General features: G+C 39.1%; 1 protein-coding gene across 1 annotated transcript in view; it reads right to left on the reverse strand.

Annotated features, from left to right (window-relative positions):
- Positions 1–215: 215 nt before the first annotated feature.
- ADAMTS20 (ADAM metallopeptidase with thrombospondin type 1 motif 20) overlaps positions 216–23,039 on the reverse strand; it is a 199,093-nt gene continuing 176,269 nt past the window's right edge. The window contains exons 29-39 of the mRNA XM_026648760.1: positions 20,863–21,030; positions 15,119–15,292; positions 11,577–11,747; positions 10,345–10,545; positions 10,093–10,222; positions 9,840–9,934; positions 9,662–9,756; positions 9,117–9,250; positions 7,419–7,510; positions 3,335–3,439; positions 216–1,900 (exon numbers count right to left, since the gene is read on the reverse strand). Coding sequence (XP_026504545.1) covers positions 1,811–1,900; positions 3,335–3,439; positions 7,419–7,510; positions 9,117–9,250; positions 9,662–9,756; positions 9,840–9,934; positions 10,093–10,222; positions 10,345–10,545; positions 11,577–11,747; positions 15,119–15,292; positions 20,863–21,030 — 1,455 coding nt within the window. The 3' untranslated portion in view covers positions 216–1,810. The remainder of the gene's footprint in view (positions 1,901–3,334; positions 3,440–7,418; positions 7,511–9,116; positions 9,251–9,661; positions 9,757–9,839; positions 9,935–10,092; positions 10,223–10,344; positions 10,546–11,576; positions 11,748–15,118; positions 15,293–20,862; positions 21,031–23,039) is intronic.

The following is a 23,039-nucleotide window of genomic DNA, read 5'->3' on the forward strand; positions in this document are numbered from 1 at the left end:
AACTGATTGTGTGGCAATTATTTCAAGAATTAAACTATATGTTGTATTTTGCTCAAATGATGCTAGGAGTTTTAACTATTCTGAAGGTATACAACAGCTTCATTATTTTTGAAATACTATACTATACTTCATTGTGGAAAAAATAAACAAAAGTACTCAAGTGTCAATCACACAAGCATATTTATTATATAAATATTTTATAAATTACAACATTTTAATTATAAATGTAAACATTTCTAGGAAAATAGTGTTATATATTTCTTATACACGTTTACAACTAGTATAAGGCACATAGTGCAAAAATACTTTTCTGATACAGAGATCACAAAATAGTCATCTACATGTGTTATCTAAAAAGCAACTGCTTAAACGTATGTGGTACAATATAGCCTTTCATTAAAATGTATTCCTAACTTGGCTAACACTTTGTGGGTAAAACGAAGCTATAGCTGCCATATGACCTACCAGTTCTCACTGGCATATAAATAGTTAGCTGATATTTGGTTTAGAGTTGAAAAATGCCTATAATTATCTAGTACATAATGTGTCGTTTTATGCACGTAGAAAATCTTATTTTGAATACCTGAGAATTTACCTGAAACAGGTTATCTTTATTCTGTACTTATTTCTGGACTTGGACTAATTCTAAACAACAAATCAAACAGCTAGATCATGTCTGAAATTTAAACATTTCCTCCTATACGTTTAATTTTTCTAGGATGAAGCACTTTTAACAGGGCGCATTACAGTTGCATTTATTGCCCTCTGAAAAATTAAACTGCACTTCTCAAAAACGTGCACTACACACACTTTGGCCTAACCCTACCTTCCCTTGTTGAACTCAGAACTTTCACTAAGGTCAATGGGAATTCTGGGCGTGAAAGTGAGACAAGATAGGGCTTTTGTTAATATGCTGTTAGCCACTTCCAACAAATAAAATGTCTGGAGTATCTGGGCAGAGGTTAAGTAAATATGTATAGTTATACAACCGCATACTAAATTGTACAACATACACAATATACTGCTTTTACAGTATACACAGTTGTGTGAGAGGTAGGGTTTTAAAACTAGATTTTCAAACTATGATGTGTTTCTTTATTTTCTTGTACCCACAACAAAACAGTGTTTTGATGTTTAACATTTTTCATGGAGACTACAGAGTTTGAACCACACTTTCCAAAATTAATATTACTGTTTGAGCACCACAAAAAGAGAGAGAGAATGAATGTTTTTAATAACACAGAAATGAAAAAAAAAAACCTATCGAAACTGTATCAGGAAAAAGTATATTGATGATGCACTATTCTGATGTAAATTGTTGACAAAACATAATTCCCAACAGGTTTCATAAAGCTGAAAGTAGTTGAAATTATGAATTGGTTTCCTTCTTTTCTACACTTTAATATAGTTGATCAACAAAATCAGCACAGTATATGCATTTTACTGTACATTGTACAATGAGGTGCACTGATTCGTTGCAGGTACAGTATTACAATTATGGTCCAGTTTAAGGTGTTACCAGCAGTAACATCAGTGCAGTTTATTTTATTTGTTTGTATATACTGTACATTGAATGAATACCTCTTTATTAAAACCTGAGGGTTTATGATTGTGGTTTATGCACCTGTTAGCCCATCACTAAATGATTAAACAATGATATGCATCCCTGAACACTGAAGAAAATGGGAAGGAATTCTTAGTAGTAAATTAACATTTCAGAGATGAAAGACTGAAAAAAATAATAGCACCTAGAATTTGCACCTTAAAGACAGATTTTCCTGCTTTTGATGTTCTTACCACTTCAGGGTTTTTACTGTATTTGAAGTTGGAGACCAATACTTGTGTTAGGAATACATTTCCCACAGAACCCTCCACATCTTCCATATATTTTAGTACCATCCTGGAAATTAGAGAGGCAAAAATAGTGAGAACTCAGTCAAGAGAAACTACCAATGCCATAGTTACACACAACAGTTTAATAAAATGTTGACTCATTAGAACCTTTGACACATCCCACTGAAGACTACTGTATCTGGAAGACAAGATCAAATAAACTTGAACCCATAGTGAACACGCTGGGTTTGTCCAGACAGTGCAGCAGCATATACCAGAGGGCTGTAAATTGTAGACAAATGCCCTCCTAAAGGTTCCTAGCATACGTTAATTTAGCACTGTTTCAGACAGGACTATGTCAATGGGCAATAGGTACCTATTAGCACAGGTGCCAGCGTCCTACTTATTCCAGGGGTGCTCAACTGCAGGCCTCAAGCCCGCATCCTGCCCTGCCTCTTCCTGCTTCCACCCCAGGCCCCATCCCCACCCACGCTCCACCCCCACCCCACCTCTTCCCACCCCCTTCCCTGAGCGTGCCCCATCCCCACTCCTCCCCCTCCCCCCAGCACCTCCTGCATGCTGCAGAACAGCTGATCCCGATGGGCAGGAGGTGCTGGGAGGGAGGGGGAGGAGTTGATCTGCAGGGCCGCTGGTGGGCAGGAGGAGGAGCTGACTGCCAGTGGGTGCTAAGCACCTGCTAACTTTTTTCTGTGGGTGCTCCAGCCCTGGAGCACCCACGGAGTCAGCGCCTATGCCTATTAGACTGTGTAAGCAGGGTCTAGGCCGGGCAGTTAGAGTGCAATCCTTTAGAGCATTCTACAATTTACAGCCCTCTGGCCGTGCACTATCCTACAGAATAGACAAGTTCATAAATTCTTGACCCATATACACTGTGTACCTTCAGAGATTGCAAGGCTAACTGTGCAATGTTAGAATGTACTGCAATATAAATAATAATATATATCCATGTGGCTATCTGAAATTTAATGAATTTACGAAAAACATGTATGGACTAGTGGTTAATTAACCACATTAATTAATGTGTGTTTTATACTATTTATACCCTAATGCTCTTTCGATTTCCTGCATGAATTCTGTAGGAGATAAAAGATCCAGGAGAATTCCGCACAATTGATATCGTAAAAAAGATTAATCACCTGGATAATGCCACTGTGTCATCTTAAAATTCTAGGGGAAACCTAGATAGGACGAAGGTACTTACCTAGGTTGGAATGTCGGTAGGAGAACAGGATTAAAACACTCTTAACTCTTATGAAAGATGACATGAGATCTTCAGTGCCCACAAGTTGTCAGACCTCAGTGTTATATCTCATCTCCTCAAACAAGTCAGTGGCCTTGAACACCATTTTGATTCAGAAATGACTGAGATCAAAGAGTGGCCCCTACTGAATCACTACCACCACTTCCTACAGCTCTGAAGTATAGATGAAAGTGTCTCAGTCAAGTCGAGAATGGACAAAATATATGCAAAACTACTTACTTGGGATTTGTGTATATCAACAGTTGCATAATTGCCCTGAGCAATCCATCGAGCTGTACTGGATAGCCTCAGTCCAGTGCCTGTCAAATTAATGCTGAACTGCCCCTATCAAGAAAAAAAAAATCAAAGCACAGAGCTTATGTACAAACTTTAAGACACTTAACATTAGCAAATACTACTTAGAGTATTGCATTGTAACCTTATGTTCCATACTGAACTTTGTATTTCTAAAGTCAAAAAGCCTAGAAACCTCTGTTGGCACACACAAGCCTTTTACTGTATTAGCTCGCTCACCATCTCTTATACCTTGACAGTAAATTATTATTTTAATATTTGTCTCTCCTATTATAATAAAAAATTAGGTTACATCAAATACTCAGACATTTTGTGATGTTCCCAGATAGTTTTTGCAAAGGAATTAATTATGGACAAAAACATAATGATCAGGAGTTCAGTTTACATTAGAGAAACATCCAAAATTTCTGATATTTATTTGAAACATAAACACGCATTTTCATTAAGAGACATTGCTGGAATTCTGGTACAAACAGTTTTTTTGTGTGATCCTTGCAGTAATTTCTGGTTTACTGGCGATGGGAAATAATGCTAAATAATACCAATTATTAGATCATTGGCATAATTACAATACCATATAACATAACATCAGTTATCATAATAATCAAATAACAATTCTGGTCAAAAGCCAGACATTTTGAGAGATCAACAACAAATTTCAAAAATACTTTAAAAATTATCTGAATTTCTGAAAACCTCAAACTTTTTGGATTGGTTCATGTTTTGGGTTTGAGTCACATTTTATCTGAAGTGGATTGCTTATTATTCCTAATTGAAATCTGATGACTTTATTTTAAGTTGTGTATTAAAAAATACGAGACCTGCCAGAATGAGGCCTGCTTTCTTAAAGATAGACAAAGAGGGTGAGGTAATATCTTCTTTTGGACTAAATCTGTGGGTGAAAGAAACAAGCTTCTGAAGCTTTGAAGAAGAACTTTGTGGAGCTCAAACGCTTGTCTTTCACCAACAGATGTTGGTCCAGTAAAAGATATTACCTCACCCACCTTGTCGCTCTCATATCCTGGGACCAAGACAGCTACAACACCCGAAACAACAATTTCTCAAAAGATAAATATTTTAAACTGTTCTGAACTTTTTGGAGCTACATAGGCAGGGACTGCCACACTCTGGCAACTACAGACAAATCCTTCTCTCCTACTCACAGCTCTCAGCCTTTTTCAAGTGCAGTATCTGATCAAGTGCCTCACCCTATTCTGAAAGTGATAGCTCACTCTTCAATGCTTACATGATACTTAATATACCTCTTAACAAAAGCAATCAATACAGATACAAATAAATATTTAAATTAAATTCACTGCTAAATAGAAAGTTGTACAAGAAACACAATTTCAGAGAATTGCATAGATTCCAGAGCCCTTTTATATGCAAACCTGTATTTAAAAATAAATATCAAAGATGGACTTGAAATACACTTTAGAACAGACAACATGTTCGGAACTAGAAACTATACTACCCTTTTTCCACTAATTTTTTCCACTTTAGAAAATAAATAGTGACACAGAAGACAAGTTGCAGAAATTGAATAAACTACATTAATGCAATATTGTGGTTGATGTTTTAAACAAACATGTCAGTAAATACTCTCTCTGTGTGTATGTACATACAGACAGTGCCAAAACTTGCTCCCCTTAGTAGCCAATGAGAATTTTGCAATTAACTTTAATGAAAACTGAATCAAACCTGTATTGAATGTGCTTGTTTTAAATTTTGTAAAGTGACAAAGGCTATGAGATTAGTACTATGCAATCGAAATCTCCATCAGCTCCAGTCATACAGTACTTCACGAAAGACTCTTTCCCATTTTACTGTTTTATTCTTTTGCCAAAATCCAACATGGTAAATATATATTCTACTTACTGTTGGGTGGTTTCATCTAGACTTGGCAGAATTTCAATTTTAATTTTTTCTACAATTTTGACAGATAATATCAATGTTTATCTTTAAGCATTTTTTCAATTTTTATCTATTTAAATTTTCACAGTTGTGAAATTCTGAGGGGGGGTCAGACAATTATTTAATGACAGATGTTGAGATTCAAAAAGTTAAAGCTTTATAAATATTAAAACACAAATTGTCAACATCACATGTAAAAATATACAACGTGAATAAGTTAAATCAACAAATCATACCTGGTTTTCCTAATGATTCACTAGTCCATTTTTAACAAGCTTAATTCTAAAATCTAATCACTGGATTTTGACTCTAATAGTTTTTTAACAGCATTTTTCTTGTTTTGCCTATCTGTAAATTTCAATGATCATCAATGGAAATACTTTTTTCTCAGTTTGTGGTATACAGTGAAATCAACATTTACCGACTTTTACTGAAATCTAATCCTTCCAAGCCTAGTTTAAAGGTGTAAACGTTAAGGTGTTCATGAGATACCTGTATTATGATAGTACCCAAGCTTTATCAAAAATAAACTACACACAAAGGACTGTAGGTACTGTATGAAGAGTTTATTTTTATTTCAGGGTACTACTGATGCATATGCACCATTCAAGTGTCACACTTGTGATTCATATAGATGCTGAAAACGTCATGAAAATTCAGTCTTGAATAGTTTGGTATAACTTATTTTCTGTATATTTTCATATCGAGTTGCTCTTTTTATTTTTTAGGACTCATACCCCTAGGTGTACTGGCACATGCTGATATGTTACACAGGTGAGGTGGTTCTTTGAGTACCAAAGAAGTGGAATGTATTAATTTTATGGAATACTGCATCTGGAGAAAATTAATGTAAATGTAGTGCAGCTTATTCCATAATCATAGACCCATAGTATTTCACGAAGTAACTTCATCCACAGTGATGTCATGTTGCAGAAATAAATGAAAGTTGCATGTGTGCAATTATACTGATGGCACAGCAGTTGCCTGTCATGTATAATATTCAGGCTTGGGAACAGATTTGAAAAACTTTGAGTGTGAAGGAAGCGGTGCAATTGCTCTGGACAGAGACCAGCAGCACTCCTTCAAGGCATCTCCTGTAGGTGTGAACACTTCAGTGCAGAGATATAGCCCCAATTAGCTGAATCCATTAGCATTAGTTATTAAAGGTCATGTTCACCACTGGTGTAAAGAGAGGCAGTTCAATAGAGCTGTGCCCACTTAGGTCAGTAGTGGATTTGGCCCTACGATATTTTTTTCAGTAGCCAGTGCTCTGAAGCACTTGTGAGGATTTTTGTTTATTTGTGGTTTAATTTTCTGGTTACTGTATTCTGGTGCTGGTCTTAGGCCAGTGGATGACATTTGGCTGCTTGGGATGCCTTATTGTATCTGCATTTAATAGACCTCTGCTCGTTCTCCACACAGGTATTCCGATCTGTTTCGTGATGTCCCAGGTCATAGATCATTAAGGTGGGAAGTGTTCTTTTGCTGCTGAGTGGCCAACGGCTGACTTATCTTTAAGTACTGCCTTTCAGCTCCTCCACTCTTTATGTGAATGAATGTCTCATGCCATATACATCATAGGAGCAGAGAAACCAAGAGAAAATACAGACAGAAGGGGAGTTAGCTGATACTGCTGTCCCAAAAGGGATCAAAAGAAGGGGAGAAGGAAAGGGATGGAGAGGAAATGAGAAATTTGATGGGGCCTTAGCAAGGGAGGAGAGCTGGAAAGAGGGATTAGAAGGACATTGGAAAGACGTGCAAAAAATGTAAGGGGTATTTCACATCAGAAGAACACCAGAACAACTCCTGCAAGAGGCAGGAACACAAGAGATCAATAGCAGATTGGATACTTATACATGGAGCAGGAACATGAGGGACAGCAAAGGAGACAGATGTGGGGAAAAGAATTTCAGGGAGCAAATGTAAGGGATGATGGAATAGAAAAGAAGGGAGCAAGAAGCAATTATTTATTAATGTACTGTATTTTTATACAGAATATTGAGTGTACATTAGAGCTTATTGCATCTTCCTACTAAGACCTCTAGTAAAATGATCTTTTTCTTAAGTGTTAATTTCATGAAAAAATTATAAATACCTGTGGGCATCTGGCAGCACTATAGCAATCTCCAGCTGTAGCAAAAGGAACAGCTCTCCCAAATACATTCTGAGCAAAGAGAAGGTCTGTAGCTAATAAACAGATATGACAATAATTTAGCACTGGAATTGTTGCTTTAAAAACTTATTAGTAGATAAGCAATATGCAGAAAGTAGCAAAAGTATTACTTCAGTAAACTGCTTCCATGTACATTTTAAATAGCATGTTTCATTAAACCATGTAATAGTGACAATGTTGTCTCATAGATTCATAGATTCCAAGGCAAGAAGGGATCATTGTGATCATCTAGTCTGACCTCATGTATAACCCAGGTCACAGAATTTCCCCCAAATAATTTCTAGAAATAAGTGCCTAAGGCCTGGCAATTGAGAGAGAACATCTTTGATTAATGAAAATATTCCAGCTAGATTACAAAATGCAACACACTTAGAGGCACAGTATTCCCCTGTCCACTCACCACTAAATGAAGAAAAAACTACATAAATAATTAAGAGATTGCATTAACACCTTGAGTTTATTAATTCACAGAACTGCATGTTAACAAAATAAGAACTCTTATGACTTGTTTTAACATCTAATTTTGTTGTCCATTTGTGGCATATGTTAAATTTGGTTTTATTTTTGTTGTTGTATATATTAAAGTGTATACATTTGTTCAGGGCGAGAAGGGCCCTTTAACTAGTAGATTAGGGCATAACAAGAACCAATGGCTTGAAGTTAAAGCCAGACAAATTCAAATTGGAGATAAGGTGCACATTTTTAATAGTGTGGGTGATTGACCATTGGCACAAACTAACAAGGGAAATGGTAGGTTCTCCATCTCTTGATGTCTTCAGATCAAGGCTGCATGCCCTTTTGGAAGATATGCTTTAATCAAACAAGTTATTGGGCTCAATATGAAGGTAACTGGGTGAAATCGGCCTGTGATATACAGGAGAACAAACTAAATGATCTAATGGTCCCATCTGATCTTAAAATTTATGAATTGTGCTGAACATTTTTAAAAAAGTGTTCTGTAATGGGAGGATAAATACAATTGGTTTTTGGTTTTTTTTGTATTGAGTTTCTTAGATGTTTTACATTCTAAAGTTCAAGTAAATTTGGACATTCTTTTAAGTGTTGACCCCATATGAATGCATACAACCTGACACAGTCATATTAACAAAAATAACAATAAACCACACACCACACTCACTCTCCCCCATACCTCCAAATTTAGGGTTAGAGTTAATGGTTTTAATAAAAAGTACTGATTTTCAGTCAGTCAACGTCCTACTTCCCTTCTCATCCCTTTTGTTCATGATCGTCATCAACTTACATAAAGCTTGGGCCCTTGAATACACCTTGAACCTAGACAGGTCCCTTGAACACATCTCTAGATTTGGAAAACAAAATCCATGTAATCTGCTATAGGAAAAGGCTTAGTTCTGCTCTTGAGAAACACAGACACATGCAGATTATGCATGTGTATTAAAGTTAGGAAACACCCATGAAAGCTTAAGGTTTCAACCTGTGAAGTTCTCTGTTTCATTCATGGAAGTGCCACAGAAGTTAAGAGTTTTGTTTGCGTAGAAATGGTGCAACTAGGTCCTAAATTTGCATTTATAGTAGTCACTTTAAAATTCCAACAGAAGGATCATATTACATAGAGTTCTATAATAATATATAAACACTTACTTTTAATTTGCATCGAGATTATATCAATTCTTATTTTGCTAAAAATAGTGTGTCCAGCAGCAAGGTAGTCATTTCTGCATGCACAGTCTTGCCTTCTGCTTCCATTGAAAGGACATTCGTATGGATTTTGTAACCTGCAATAACACATTTTGGTTTCTATTTTGATATGTTTTCTAAAGTAGTATCATACTGAATAATAATCAAATCATTTTATACTACGCACAGAATACCTTACAACAAATATTGAATAGTAGGACATTTATACACTTGGGCCAACTGCAGCACTGGTATAACCAGGTGCTATTTTCACTGAAATAACAAAAGGTCATTTGTAAGGTCAGTTACTGCAGGTACACACAAATTCAGTATGGAAATATATTTACATTAGTGATGTACATTTGTATGCCTACATCTTTGAAAATTGGGCCCAAATATATTTCTATGCATATGCTCCCACAAAGGAAAACTCTGCTTTATAGTTTCAAAGTACCGAATACATTTCATAAAGTAAGAACCGCACTGACTTAAAAACAAGCCCTTTATACCTGTATCCATATACTTCAGAAAAGTTGTCTGCTTCACCTTTAACCAATGTTAAATATTCTCTGGGATTCTCAAACTGCATCCCCGAACAATAAATCTACAACCAAAAATATAACCCTTATTACATAATACAAGTTTTATTTCACAACCCACCCCTTGTGATAGAAATGTTAATAGTACCTTTATCAATCTTCCTTTAACGTTAAGTAAATATTCACCATCCTTTCTAATCCTTTTTTTAATCTGGATTTCTTTGCAGCTGGTGAAAGCTTCACCTTAAAAATGAATGATTGAACCATATCAATATTTCATGAACTGATAATTGAATCTGAACAGCTACTTGTGTTGAAAATATATTTATTTTACAGTTTTTACATAAATATCCCAAGAAAGTATTTAGTACAGTACATAATCATCACTGTCAATTACTTACATTCTTTTGCATGACAGATCTTTCTGGCTGCTGGTTTTAAACGTGACAGGCATAAGCCACTGGATAAACCATTTTCAGTCATGCATTCTACTCTTCTTTCCTTTATTCCCACTCCACAAGCTACTGAGCACTACACATATAACCAGAAGTTCAGAAGAAAATAAATCATTAACACTGTCAGCAAATAAATTTTGGTAAACTTTTTTGTGTTTGAGGCAACTGTAAAGTTTTAGCTTGCACATTTATACTCACTTTGCTCCATTTCCCCACCTTCCAAGTAGCTGCTTGTAAACATCCCCTGATATTACATTTATAAATGTGTGGGGAAGGCACTATTGGGCAATCTCGATATGCTACCGAGCGAAGACCATAGGCACGATTATTCCGAATAGTATGGATTCCAATACAGTATGTGATCCTTTGCCAGTAATCAAGCCCACAGCTGGCTGAACACTGAAATAATAACAAAAAGCATTATTTTCGATGATATTTGCAGCATCAGAATATAGAGTTAGTGAGTTCTGATCCTCTCTTCAGTGGGAGTATGGGGCGTAGTAGCCATTATTCCCACATATGCTGGCTCAGCAGATCTTAGTAATGATCTGGCACAGTACAGAAATGGAGCGCTATAACAACTATGCCTCAGGACTTATGGAGCCTTTGGAGGTGGGAGCTCATGCCATCCCCTGTCCCAAGGTGGGAACCTGGCTTTGCAGTTACCTCCACACAGTGCAGGTGAGAAAGGTCCAATGGTCCAGGAGCCCGATGTAAAGCCTACTGAACTCAATGGAAAGACTTCCACTGACTTCAGTGGGGCTTTGGATGAGGCCCCAGGAGAGGTTCTTCAGTACACAGAAAAGGAATTTGGTGGTTAGGATCAAGAGGAGCAGCTGTTCTCTAACTGAGAATCTTCAGGTGGGTCGTGAGGTATGGCTAGTAGATCATGGCAAAATCTCTAAAACATGGGGGCTGCTGCAAACAAGGGGGAGAAAACTGATAGAAGAGAAGAAGCTCCCTTTATCTTCCTGCTGATGCCATTTCACCCCATTACAGTTCCTGCTATTCCTTTACGCCCTGTACTCTGCTCCAGAGAAGAGTCACTTCAAGATGGTGAGAAGCTGACAGTCTAGAGCCGGGGCCCTCCAGCACTCACAGTACTCAGCCCCGCCCACAGGCTCAGAGTGCAGCACAAAGGCAGTGGGAGGAGGAGAAGAGCTTAAGTATTGTCCCTGTTGCCCCCACCCACAGGTATCAGAAAATACCTACCCATCGGTACTCCTCCCACCCAGAGCTGCAACGGATTGTGGAACACAACCACATAGGATTGTGGTATTGGAGCCACAACAAGAAATCATGACTGGTGTGAATGTCCCATGCGGAAAAAGTCTAAAATATTTTTTTTACACAGACTGTACAATATATATTAATATTCTCTGATATACAACATCAAAGTGAAAATTTGGTTAGCAACATGATTAATTTACCTGTGACAAGTCTCCTGTAATCACAACATATTTACAGGGAGCAATCCTGCATTTTTTGATCGATGGAGGCTTTGTGGCAGGATCACAGGAACTTTCATTTACTTGGATCTTGTTTTCATCCACACACTTGACCTTCCGGCGTGTTTCCTTTTTCCTACATGATGCTGAGCACTGGGTATGACATAAACAAATCAGCTTTTCCATTTAAAATGGTTATTTATAGAACAAATCTATCTGGTGCACAAGTAAAACCTTGAAACAAAGATCTAGTGAAACCTGTTATCTATTTCAGTACAAAACACCTAGTGTGTCCAAACCTTTCACTTTGTTCTCAAAGCACGGATACCAGCACTTGTAATTATATGTCCTTATTGTTTCATATATGACTGTGTAACATGTGAGGTGAGCCAGAGGTTAAAACGAAGAAAATGTCAGGGCAGGACAAGGGGCTGGGTCAAAATGACTCCTCTGTGTGAAAGGATAAGAAACAATAAGCATTCAATTAATGTAGGCTGGGTAACTTGGTCTTTAGAAAGTGAACATCTTGCAAATGTTAAGTTATAAAGGAGTTTTGATCAAATGAATCCAAACTCTACATTAGTAACCATTAATATTGGATATAACTGTGAAGGAAGGGGCAGGGACAATGTGAACAAAGGAATTTCACACAAAGGGTAACAAACATGAAATGAGTTACCAAGAAAAGACAGCAAAGCAAAATGCATTTAAGAATTGTCGCATCTTACGCGGGGGTTAGGTTCTAAAACCAGCGCGTAAGGTGAAAATCGCGTATAGTCAAAACCCCAGACCAGCAGCGGGCTGAGCTGGGCTGGCGGCTGGAACCTCAGACTGGCTTAGCCCGCTGCCGGTCTGTGGTTCTGGCCGCCGGTTCCTGCCAGCTGTGGGAAGCAGCCCCACTCAGTCCGCTGGCGGCCCGGGGTTCCGTCCATCCGGCTGAGCGGGGCTGGCGGCCAGGACCCTGGCTTGCAAGTAGCCGGCAGATGGAACTCCAGACCGTCAGCCCGCCACCAGTCTGGGGTTCCGGCTGCCGGCCCCTTGCAAGCCAGGGTCCCGGCCACTGGCCCCACTCAGCCCGATGGACGGAACCCTGGGCCGGCTGAGCGGGACCGCATCCCCCGGCTGGCAGGAGCCGACGGACGGAACCCCAGCCAGCGCACAGTTGAATTCGCATAAGTTAAATGCGCGTATGATGCGACTCTACTGTATGTTTCCAATTGAGAGCTCTGCATTTCTAAATAAAAAAATACAAGCATTTGGAGAGAAGGGAAAATCCATACTTATTCTTGAAAATTTGTATTTCCTGTTATAAAACTCATTATCCTAAACATTTCTGAACAGTCTAGAGAATCTCTGCACCACTGACTAGCACATCATGTTTATGTTTGTCTTGGCTAATATTCATCCCTAGTGTGCCAGTACCACAGCACTCCCAATACTCCAATAGTGGGTACCTCAGGACCTCTTTGTCAAGTTAATGCCACTTTCTTTGTCTTTGGTGAGGGCTGAGAAGGAGAGGTGGTAGCACTGTACTTGTTGGGATCAGGGGGATGATGAGAGGAAGAGGCAGCCGATGAGGAGCAGACACACAAGGATAGAAGAGGGACATTGAAAGCACAATATAGGGAAGCTGAAGCATAAAGACTAGAAAATGGCAAAGGAAGACATGTGGGAGCAAATGAAGCTAGATGATGATTTTTTTAAAAAAAAGTAATTAAAACAGACATATCAATTCTCAGTTCAGATAAACGTTTTTAGAGGGCTTTTTTTAAAAGGAAAAGGAAATAAATAATTCCCCTAAAGAAAAACAGCCTTCATCTGGATGGACCAAGGAAGGGTGCATGTGCACAACTCCCCATGAAGCCAGGGTTCAGCATTAGCATCGTCAGGCGAGGTGCCCACATGCATTGTGTGCAAAACATTCTTGTGACGCTAGCACTGATGGCTAGTACCACAAGGATGTGCAGGGCCGGCTCCAGGCACCAGCTCAACAAGCAGGTGCTTGGGGCGGCCAAGGGAGAGGGGCGGCACCTGCGGCAATTCGGGGGCGGCAGGTCCCTCACTCCCTCTAGGAGCGAAGGACCTGCCGCTGAACTGCTGCCGCCGATCGTGGCTATTTTTTTTTTTGCTTGGGGCGGCAGAAATGCTGGAGCCGGCCCTGAGGATGTGTGTAAAGTTTGGTTCCTCCCCTCTGTTATGCTAACATCATAGTACTTCAATGATTACAATTACTCTCATATTACAAACTGGGGTTTCTCAAACTCTGTTACAATGTGGAGCACAGCTTAATAGAGATTGGGAGGGGAGGTGTCCTAGAGACAATCTCAGTCAGGTGGGCACTCCCATTCCTGATCACATAATATTTCTCTGGCAAATGCTGCAGTTGCTTACATGAGAAAGTGACAGTAGGAATGTATTTATATATCTTCAACTTTCTTGTAATTGATTTAGCAGAGGAAAATATGCCAGAATCATGTGACCAATACCCCGCTCTTTGCAAGCCACCAGCAAGTGATCTATGGATTATCTGTGGTTTATGGCATGTACAGTAATAGCAAGTCAAGAGGACTGTACTTTTACAGTATAAATATTGCACCATTTAAGTTTAAAAATCATCATACCCAAATTTGGGACTTTGTTCCCCTAGTAGCCTGATTCTAAGAGGCAGCATCCCTGAGGATCAGGTTATAAATTAACATTACATAACAGCTAGGCTACCTGTGCATCTTCCTGGCTATGCTGCTTTTTTTAATTATCCGCAATACTTGCTTCACATTTTTACTTATTTATTTTTTACAGTTACTATAATATCAAAACCATCTACAATTCTATGCCTTTGGATTTTCTTAAACTGGTATGCCATGTTTTATTTTATTTCTTATTTTTAAAGGCAAATCTTCACATTGTAAAACTTGTAAATAAAATAAATAAATATACAGAGATATACCTATCTCATAGAACTGGAAGGGATCCTGAAAGGTGATTGAGTCCAGCCCCCGCCTTCACTAGCAGGACCAAGTACTGATTTTTGCCCCAGATCCCTAAGTGGCCCCCTTATGGACTGAATTCACACCCTTGGGTTTAACAGGCCAATGCTCAAACCATTGAGCTATCCCTCCCCCAACTGTGGAAAGAAATGTTCCCAAAAGGATTTTATCCTTGGAGTTTCTACTGAATACTTCATCTTTCATGACATTCCCTGTAGATTTTTTCTATTCTTAAAAGGTGATTATTTTAGAGTTTCTGATTTTTGAGGCATCCACTGTTAAACATATTCTACACTACATACAGTTTACATGAGATTGAAGAGAGAGAGAACTATTACATTAAAATAAGTTTTAAACTCCCCCATTAGGGACCTGCCGATACTTTCTTCACTGTTTATGCCTACAACTCTAGACAAACAAGTTCTTTATTAGAAAGAAAAAGTGCCTTTGAAATTTCATGCCACAGCTTTTGAATTTTGCAGGCCTGTTCAAATTTGCAAGCCAGTTACTTCACATTAGTTGAAAGGCCATACTTACATCTTGCCATTCATCTGTCAGCCATTGGTACGACACACAGGCAGGCAGCCAACAGGGCTTCTGACTAGGGGGCTGGGCATCATGATTACACATTGCTTCATTCACTCGACCTCTGCCTTTCAGCCGACAGTAAACATCCCGTTGTTGAATCCCCACTCCACAGGTCACCGAGCACTAAAGAAAATACATAGACTTTAAGGTCAGAAGGGACCATTATGATCATCTAGTCCGACCTGCACAATGCAGGCCACAGAATCTCACCCACCCACTCAGGGCCGGCTCTAACTTTTTTGCCACCCCAAGCAAAAAAAGAGAGAGCCGCCCTCCATAGCGCCGCCATAACACACACCCTCAGCACCGCGACGCCACCCCCCGCCACCCCAAGATTGGCCGCCCCTTACCAGGTGCCGCCCCAAGCACGTGCTTGGTCAGCTGGTGGCTGGTGCCGGCCCTGCACCCACTCCTGTAACAAATCCCTAACCTATGTCTGAGCTATTGAAGTCCTCAAATCATGGTTTAAAGACTTCAAGGTGCAGAGAATCCAGCAAGTGACCCGTGCCCCACGCTGCAGAGGAAGGTGAAAAACCCCTAGGGCCTTTGCCAATCTGCCCTGGAGGAAAATTCCTTCCCGACCCCAAATATGGTGATCAGCTAAACCCTGAGCATATGTGGGCAAGACTCACCAGCCAGAAACCTAGGAATGAATTCTCTGTAGTAACTCAGATCCCATCCCATCTAACATCCCATACATAAAGAAAGAAGCCACCAAATATGGTGTCATTTCCATTATCGCATGTCATTCATAAACCAAGGTGCTTGCATATAACCCTTTTACAATGCACTTATTACACTAGCACAGTTCTGTTTTCTACTGTTTGTTAACATAGTTCAGGTGCTTACTTCAATTTTCTACATTTTTGTCAGAAGAGATTTAGGATGAAAATGTCAAATTACAATGGAAAAAACACCCATCAATAGGTGAGGTTAAATATATACTACAGAATAAGGATCATGATCCTGCAAAGACATATGGCAACGTGTTTAACTCAAGTCTCAGTGGGAAGAGTGGCTATTCACATATGTAGAGTTAAGCACATGCACCGGCATTGCAGGATCAGGCCTATATAGCTGAAATCTTAGAAGTATAAAATAAAGTGTGTTCAGTTTTAGAGCCCTGCGCAGGGCTCAAAAATTTGTATCTGCATCTGATCCGTGATCCGCAAAAATTGTCCGCGGATATCTGTGGATTTGCAGGGCTCTATTAACAGCTCCATGGGTCACCGCACACCAGTGACGCAGGGCTGGACCAAGCCCCCGACTGCCAACCACCCTCCACTTCTCCCCAGAGACCTCCACCCCCACCATGCCTCCTTCCCCGCTCCAGGCAGGCAAGCTACAATCCTGGGCCCTTGTATGCAACGCCACCCTCCCAGTGGGGGGCTCGGACACCCCTACACAACCCTCGCAACTCTAACGCACACAGATCCAGCAGGAACAGACAGCAGTGACAACTACTCTCTTCACAGCAACCGCTGTTGCCGCCCGCTAGCTTAAAGTATAACCAGACCTCTTTCAAAATGGTGCTTGGCTCGCTCCCTTCTGGGAGTTGTAGTTTACCTTCTCCATCAGAGCAAGCTGGGGACTACAGCTCCCAGAATGCCCAGGGGGCTATTTCCACATATCATAGCCCGCAGCTAGGTGATTCAGAGAGCCGAGCTGGAGCCTGCCTAGATCTAGCTAGTTTCATTTTCTGACTGTGGAGGATTCCCTTCATAGTCTGTTTGCAACAAAAATCAACAGGAAGTTCTATCAATTTTGTTCACGAACAGGTAACAGTCCAGGTTCTCTGTCAGATGCTTTTCTGTTGCACTGGACAGACAAGCTTCTGTACACGTTGCTTCCTATTCCACTCCTGCTCAGGGTGGTGTTGAAAATCAATCAGTATTATGCATTAGTAATACTTATAGCACCAGCATGGTCTCACCAACACTGGTTTTCCATTCTGTTGAGCCTCCCAGTTAGGGCTCCTTTGACTTTACTGCTGGACCCAGATTTGATCTCACAAGACCACAGTCACCTCCTCTATCCTGATATAGGGGCTCTTCACGTGACAGTCTGGAAGTTCTGTGATTGACACCTCAGAAGGAGATCTGTTCAATGGCAGTGCAAGACATACTCTTAAACTGTAGAAAAACATCTAGTATGTATATTTACCTGGTTTAAGTCCCAAGAGGGAATAGGATCCTCTACTTGGGGATATAATCATTCCAGACCCTTCAAAAATCTGATTGTCATGGGATTGGAAAAAAGATAACAATTACCAGTCAGAGGATGGGAAGCTGAGAAGCTGCTAGGTGGACTCTGATGGAACTAATGGCCAGACCTTGCTGGTTCATGTATAACAAATAGTCCAGCACATGACATATTGAAGCCCGGACTGAGGAGACCCCTTTCTATTGGGTCCACATGGACAGTCTCCTCCACTTCACCAGGTAAATTATTGTTGCCCCTATATATTCTTGGCATATGGGAGGGAAGGGATCCACCTTAGCTATTCACATGCTAATCTAAATAGCTCTCTCACACACAAACAAATGATCTTTGTGCAGCTTCATCTTACCATTTCCATCCAATATTTTTAAGACTTCAGCAACCACCAAATCATAAGAAAGAGTTCTTCCCCTTTCTCTACATCTTTGTTTCCTTTTAGGATACCCAGTCCACCCCAATCACATAATTGGCAAAGTTCCTAAAGTGTGCACCTTTTTAAGAGACGGAATAAATTATCTGATACAATTTGAATAGGAAAGATGTATACCACAACTTTTTAAATTCATTTTATTTGAAGATCCCAGATGCAAGGGCGGAGGTCCTATTCTCCAGACACATTTGTAACATAATCATTAACTTTCCAGGTGCCTACATGTGCGTGTAAAAGAGACAATAGACTCTGTATACACATTTTTGTTTTCATGTAGTTTTCTTCATCACAAGTATATGCCTGTGTCAGATAGATTGTTATATAAACTGTTAATTTCAAAACAATAATAAAAAGTCAAGATGCTGAAATGAAGAATTTGCTATAATTCTCCAGGACACATCTTTGGTTGCAAATTATCAAATTATAAGGATAATACTTTCAATTATATTTTAATAGGAAAAATGTACTGAAATTCAATTATTTATGATGCATTATTATACTGTAGAAATGTTATAATTTATTCTGTCTCAACATACCGTCACCCAGACACATGACTAGGGATAGACTTGCCAAAGATGACTCAGACAAAACAAATTTAAGGTGCAAAACAAAACATCTATTCTAATACAACAAAATGTTTCAGAGTGTGTAACGCTGGAGCACATTCACAAACTTCCACACAATCTCTGCTTCCAGTGCTGTACTAGATGTCTTTTATACAGCTGCCAACCCCTTACTGCCTCCATTTCTTTGAGTTACTAATTACCACACTGGTGATTCTGTAAACTAGCCACAGCAAGGTTGTCCCAGGCTTACTGGTAGCAATTGTCAGGGACTGACTGACCAATTCACAGAGCCACGTTCTTTCTAGAACAAACTTGGGAGTAGAGGCAACTGCCATTTTCTCTTCAGGTTAAATAGACTTTACATTAAGGGGCTGATGTTGGGAAGTCAAAACAATTTAAACTCAAGTTTTTTCCCCCATTCACTGGGGAACACTGTTTTCTTCTGACTTTAGCAAAGCTGACACCTCATTGCAATACCCACTGTTCTCCTTAGAAAGGAAAATTGTAAGAAAAAGGGTTGACAGATGGTTTCACCTCTACTCTGGGGAAGAGTTGGAGAAATAGAATGTTACAGCAATTAAGGAAAAAAGGAGTTAAAGAGGAGGATTGGTAAGTACCATTCACTCTGTATTTATACCATAGACATAGGCATTCATAGATTGGGTCAGTTTTTCTGCTGTGTTCACTTCCTCTGGGTGTTGCAGAGAGGTGAGACGGTCAGGGCGCTGGTTACAACTTCCTGATTCTCCACCTACCATTAGGCATAGGTCAGAGCAGCCTGGTTCACTAACCTGTGCCAGCTGGCTATGGTAACCAAAGGACCATTTGCCAGCTACTGACTGCCAGAGTACATCATGCTGCAGGAACACCCCTTTGTGTAGCTCAACACTCCTCCACACCCCCCACTAGAATCTCCCTCTCTTTGAACTGCCTGAGTAGCACAATGGAGCCAGGGTAAAGAACCTCCATAATATCAGGCTCCCAATGCGAGAGAGACTCTTAAACGACAAGGAAGCATCCTGGGGGTCTTTGTAGGGGAGAGGGGTGGTGCAGGAAAAGAATGGAGCTTCTACCTCCCTGCCTCAAGTTCTCCAAAGTCAGAGATCCCTAAACAGATAAAAAGGGGATGAGAAGAAACCCAGCTTTTGTCCAGGCCATTTGTCTGAGTTCCTCCCCTTCAATTCCAGGGGACTAAAGAATGTGTGTGAAACACTATTCAGTTAAACAGGTAAACTGATCTGTCCCATATATACACAGAAGAATGACAGCAACCTGCAATATTGCTGATGAATACATTATTATCTATATTATGATAATACCATAGCCTGCAAATGTTAGTGTATATTCTATTGTTTATAGATGACGGACAACATTTTCAAAAGCATGTATATGATGTAGGACACAGTGAGATTCAGGATCCCTCGTGCCTAAGACACTTTTGAAAAGTTTACCCTTAAAGAGCAAGTTAAAAGCAAAGTACTGCATGTGATGAATGATGGCACAATACATTATTACACACTGATAAGAAAACCTCAAATGATTTGGAGTTCTGTTTAAAAAAAAATCACAGAATGTAAATGTTTATCTTAACAATTTCATCTTGAATATACATATTAGGCTAGCTTCCCTTCAAGAACAGGCTGCCTTGTGAGAAGAAAGCCCCAAACTATTAATCAGCAACAGATGCGTATTATCAAATAGATTTTCATTTTCACTTGCAAATTTGTCAGTCGTTTCTGTGATTTAGTTTAAAGATAAAAGTAAGACCTTAGAGTGAGCCACTTCAGTTTAAACTGTAGATATAATTAGTGTGGGTATGAAACAGCTTCCATATGAGGCGAGATTAATAAGACTGGGACTTTTCAGCTTGGAAAAGAGATGACTAAGGGGGGATACGATAGAGGTCTATGAAATCATGACTGGTGTGGAGAAAGTAAATAAGGAAGTGTTGTTTACTCTCTCTCATAACACAAGAACTAGAGTTCACCAAATGAAATTAATAGGCAGCAGGTTTAAAACAAACAAAAGGAAGTATTTCTTCATACAACGCACAGTCAACCTGTGGAACTCTTTGCCAGAGGATGTTGTGGAGGCCAAGACTATAACAGGGTTAAAAAAAGAACTAGATAAGTTAATGGAGGATAGGCCCATCGATGGCTATTAGCCAGGATGGGCAGGGATGGTGATCCTAGCCTCTGTTTGCCAGAAGCTGGGAATGGGCGACAGGGGATGGATCACTTGATGATTACCTGTTCCGTTCATTGCCACTCAAGCACCTAGAATTTGCCCCTGTCAGAAGACAGGATACTGGGCTAGATGGACCTTTGGTCTGACAAAGTATGGCCGTTCTTATGTGTGTAGCACATGAAGAACAACTTCTGTCTAGCACTTTAATTGAAGCAGTATGGCATTAATATGGCCTTTTATGCTTTGCTTAGAAGGAAGAGTGGTATATAATTACAGTAAATTTTACATACATCCTTCCACCTGTTGGCCTTCCATGCAGGGCATCTGACAGCTCTACAAACTTTGTGGGTTCGAGGCTTCTTTAAATGTCTACAGTTTTCTTCCTCTAATTTAATTTGGATGCTGTTCACACAATGCACATCACGATACTTTATACCCTTTCCACAGGAAACGGAACACTAGAAAAGAAGAAATAGATTTGCTTTATTCCTTTGTCTTTATTAGAATTTTAAAATAACATAAAAAAAAAACCAGAAAAAGCAACCACTTAGCATATGCCATAATACAAATAAGTAATAACTGTTTTATATTGTGCAATATCTACTGTACATGTCTACTTTGAAGTTACTATAGAAGTTGTTTCCTAATGAACAGTACTTATTGTTCACATCCTGGCCAACAATCAATTAATTGTTCATTCATTCAATCAGTCATTTTTAAATATATGAGATCAGCCGTCAACTCACGAGATCTCATAAATATACTGATTTCACAACAATTCATCCAGGCTTCTTCTGTTTGTAAATAAATATACTGCTCATTTGTGTGTGTATAAGAAAAGATGGGTTATACAATGAATCAGAATAAATCATGAACAAAACAAAACCCCTTCAGTTTCCAGAATCTGTATGAGAATGTGTCATATAGACCCTAGAGCCTCATGGAGTTTGTACTGTTTTTAATCCTATGTTAATATATCCTACTATATCCTGCGTTACTATATTTTTACATTTACTATATATTTACATTTATAATTTACATAATTTACATTTATAATTTTTACACTTATAATTCACATTTATATTATTTACATTTATATTTCAATGGGGCCGGGATTTCACCCCAACTCTCTACCAGCTCTCTTCACTTCTGCAGATCCTATTTAGGTCCTGATCCTGCACTATGTAGTGTGTGGGTGGAATGGGTGTATTTCATACAAGTAAAATCAGCAATATTTGATGCTGAGATTGGAAATAAATTAATGAAACTGTTGCCTTTCAATATCTGAAGAATTAATGTAGCTGATTAATTCATTTCTGGAAAAATGTTGATGTACAAAAGGAAATTTTTTCTCTTTCAGTTTTCAGAAAGGATACAGTTTAATTTATTCTAGGTTTTAGACTATGATTTATCTTAGGCCTTAGAAGTCTTGTGCAATTGCTTCCACTACAGTCAGGTGGAGAATGATTACGCAAATCAAAACGTCATTCATACACAGATGCAGAAAAGAAGACTTAGCCAAAGTGGGTAACCTCCTCTTTCTTCACAAATGCCAGCAGGTATTTCCTTCTTTCTCCTATCTAGTGTCCTTCATCAGGGGAATTTACATCACATCTCAATATCATCAAACCTTGTAACATTTCCTTTATTTCCAGGAAATAAAGTTTACAAACTACAGCCCCCTGGCTGCAAAAACTTTAAATCATCTAGCCTTAAAACTACTGGTGGCAAGCCACTCTACACAACTGTTTTGCTGAGACACACACATTTTACACAAAGATGCTCATCACATTTAATTAAATAGGATGTTAACTTGCTCACTCAGGCCCTGACCTGCAAAGACTTAGGCATGTGTTTTAACTTCATACATGTAAATAGTCCCATGGATTTAAATGGGACTACTTATGTGTTTAAAGTTAAGCATATGTATAAATCTTTGCAGGATTGGGACCTGAGCTGCATTTATTAAACATCATAATTGATATCATGTCTCTTTATGTAACTTTCACTATGTTTTAAAAACAAGCCTTACCCCACAAATAACAGCATACAGTTCTAATTGGCAGTGACTACAACGAATGGGAATGTTTCTAAACTAAATCATTTGTCCTTCCTGTGAACTTTTCAATGTATGGCTTTAAAATGGTGTGCATATAATTTAAAGGATTTGTGTTACATTTTGAATAATCCAAAGAGAGGAAAATGTGGTAAATGCTGCATATAAAACAATTTGCTGTAACTCAGCTATTTCTTTACCTTTATCTAAGACTAAGGTTGGTGAGAAAACCTGCAATTTTTACAAACTTTATAATTAGAAAGGTATTTCAAAGATAAACTCTGATTTCAAAGGATTTAGACCTCAAAGCATCACACATTGTCTACACTTAAAAATCTAAAATGCTAAGAAGACCTTGATACCTGGTAGTACACTTAAAGTGTCTACAGATATTTTAAAGAAGTAATAAAA

Source organism: Terrapene carolina, unplaced genomic scaffold (assembly GCF_002925995.2).
Source record: "Terrapene carolina triunguis isolate 2854851 unplaced genomic scaffold, T_m_triunguis-2.0 Scaffold68, whole genome shotgun sequence".
NCBI classification, from domain to species: Eukaryota; Metazoa; Chordata; order Testudines; family Emydidae; genus Terrapene; species Terrapene triunguis.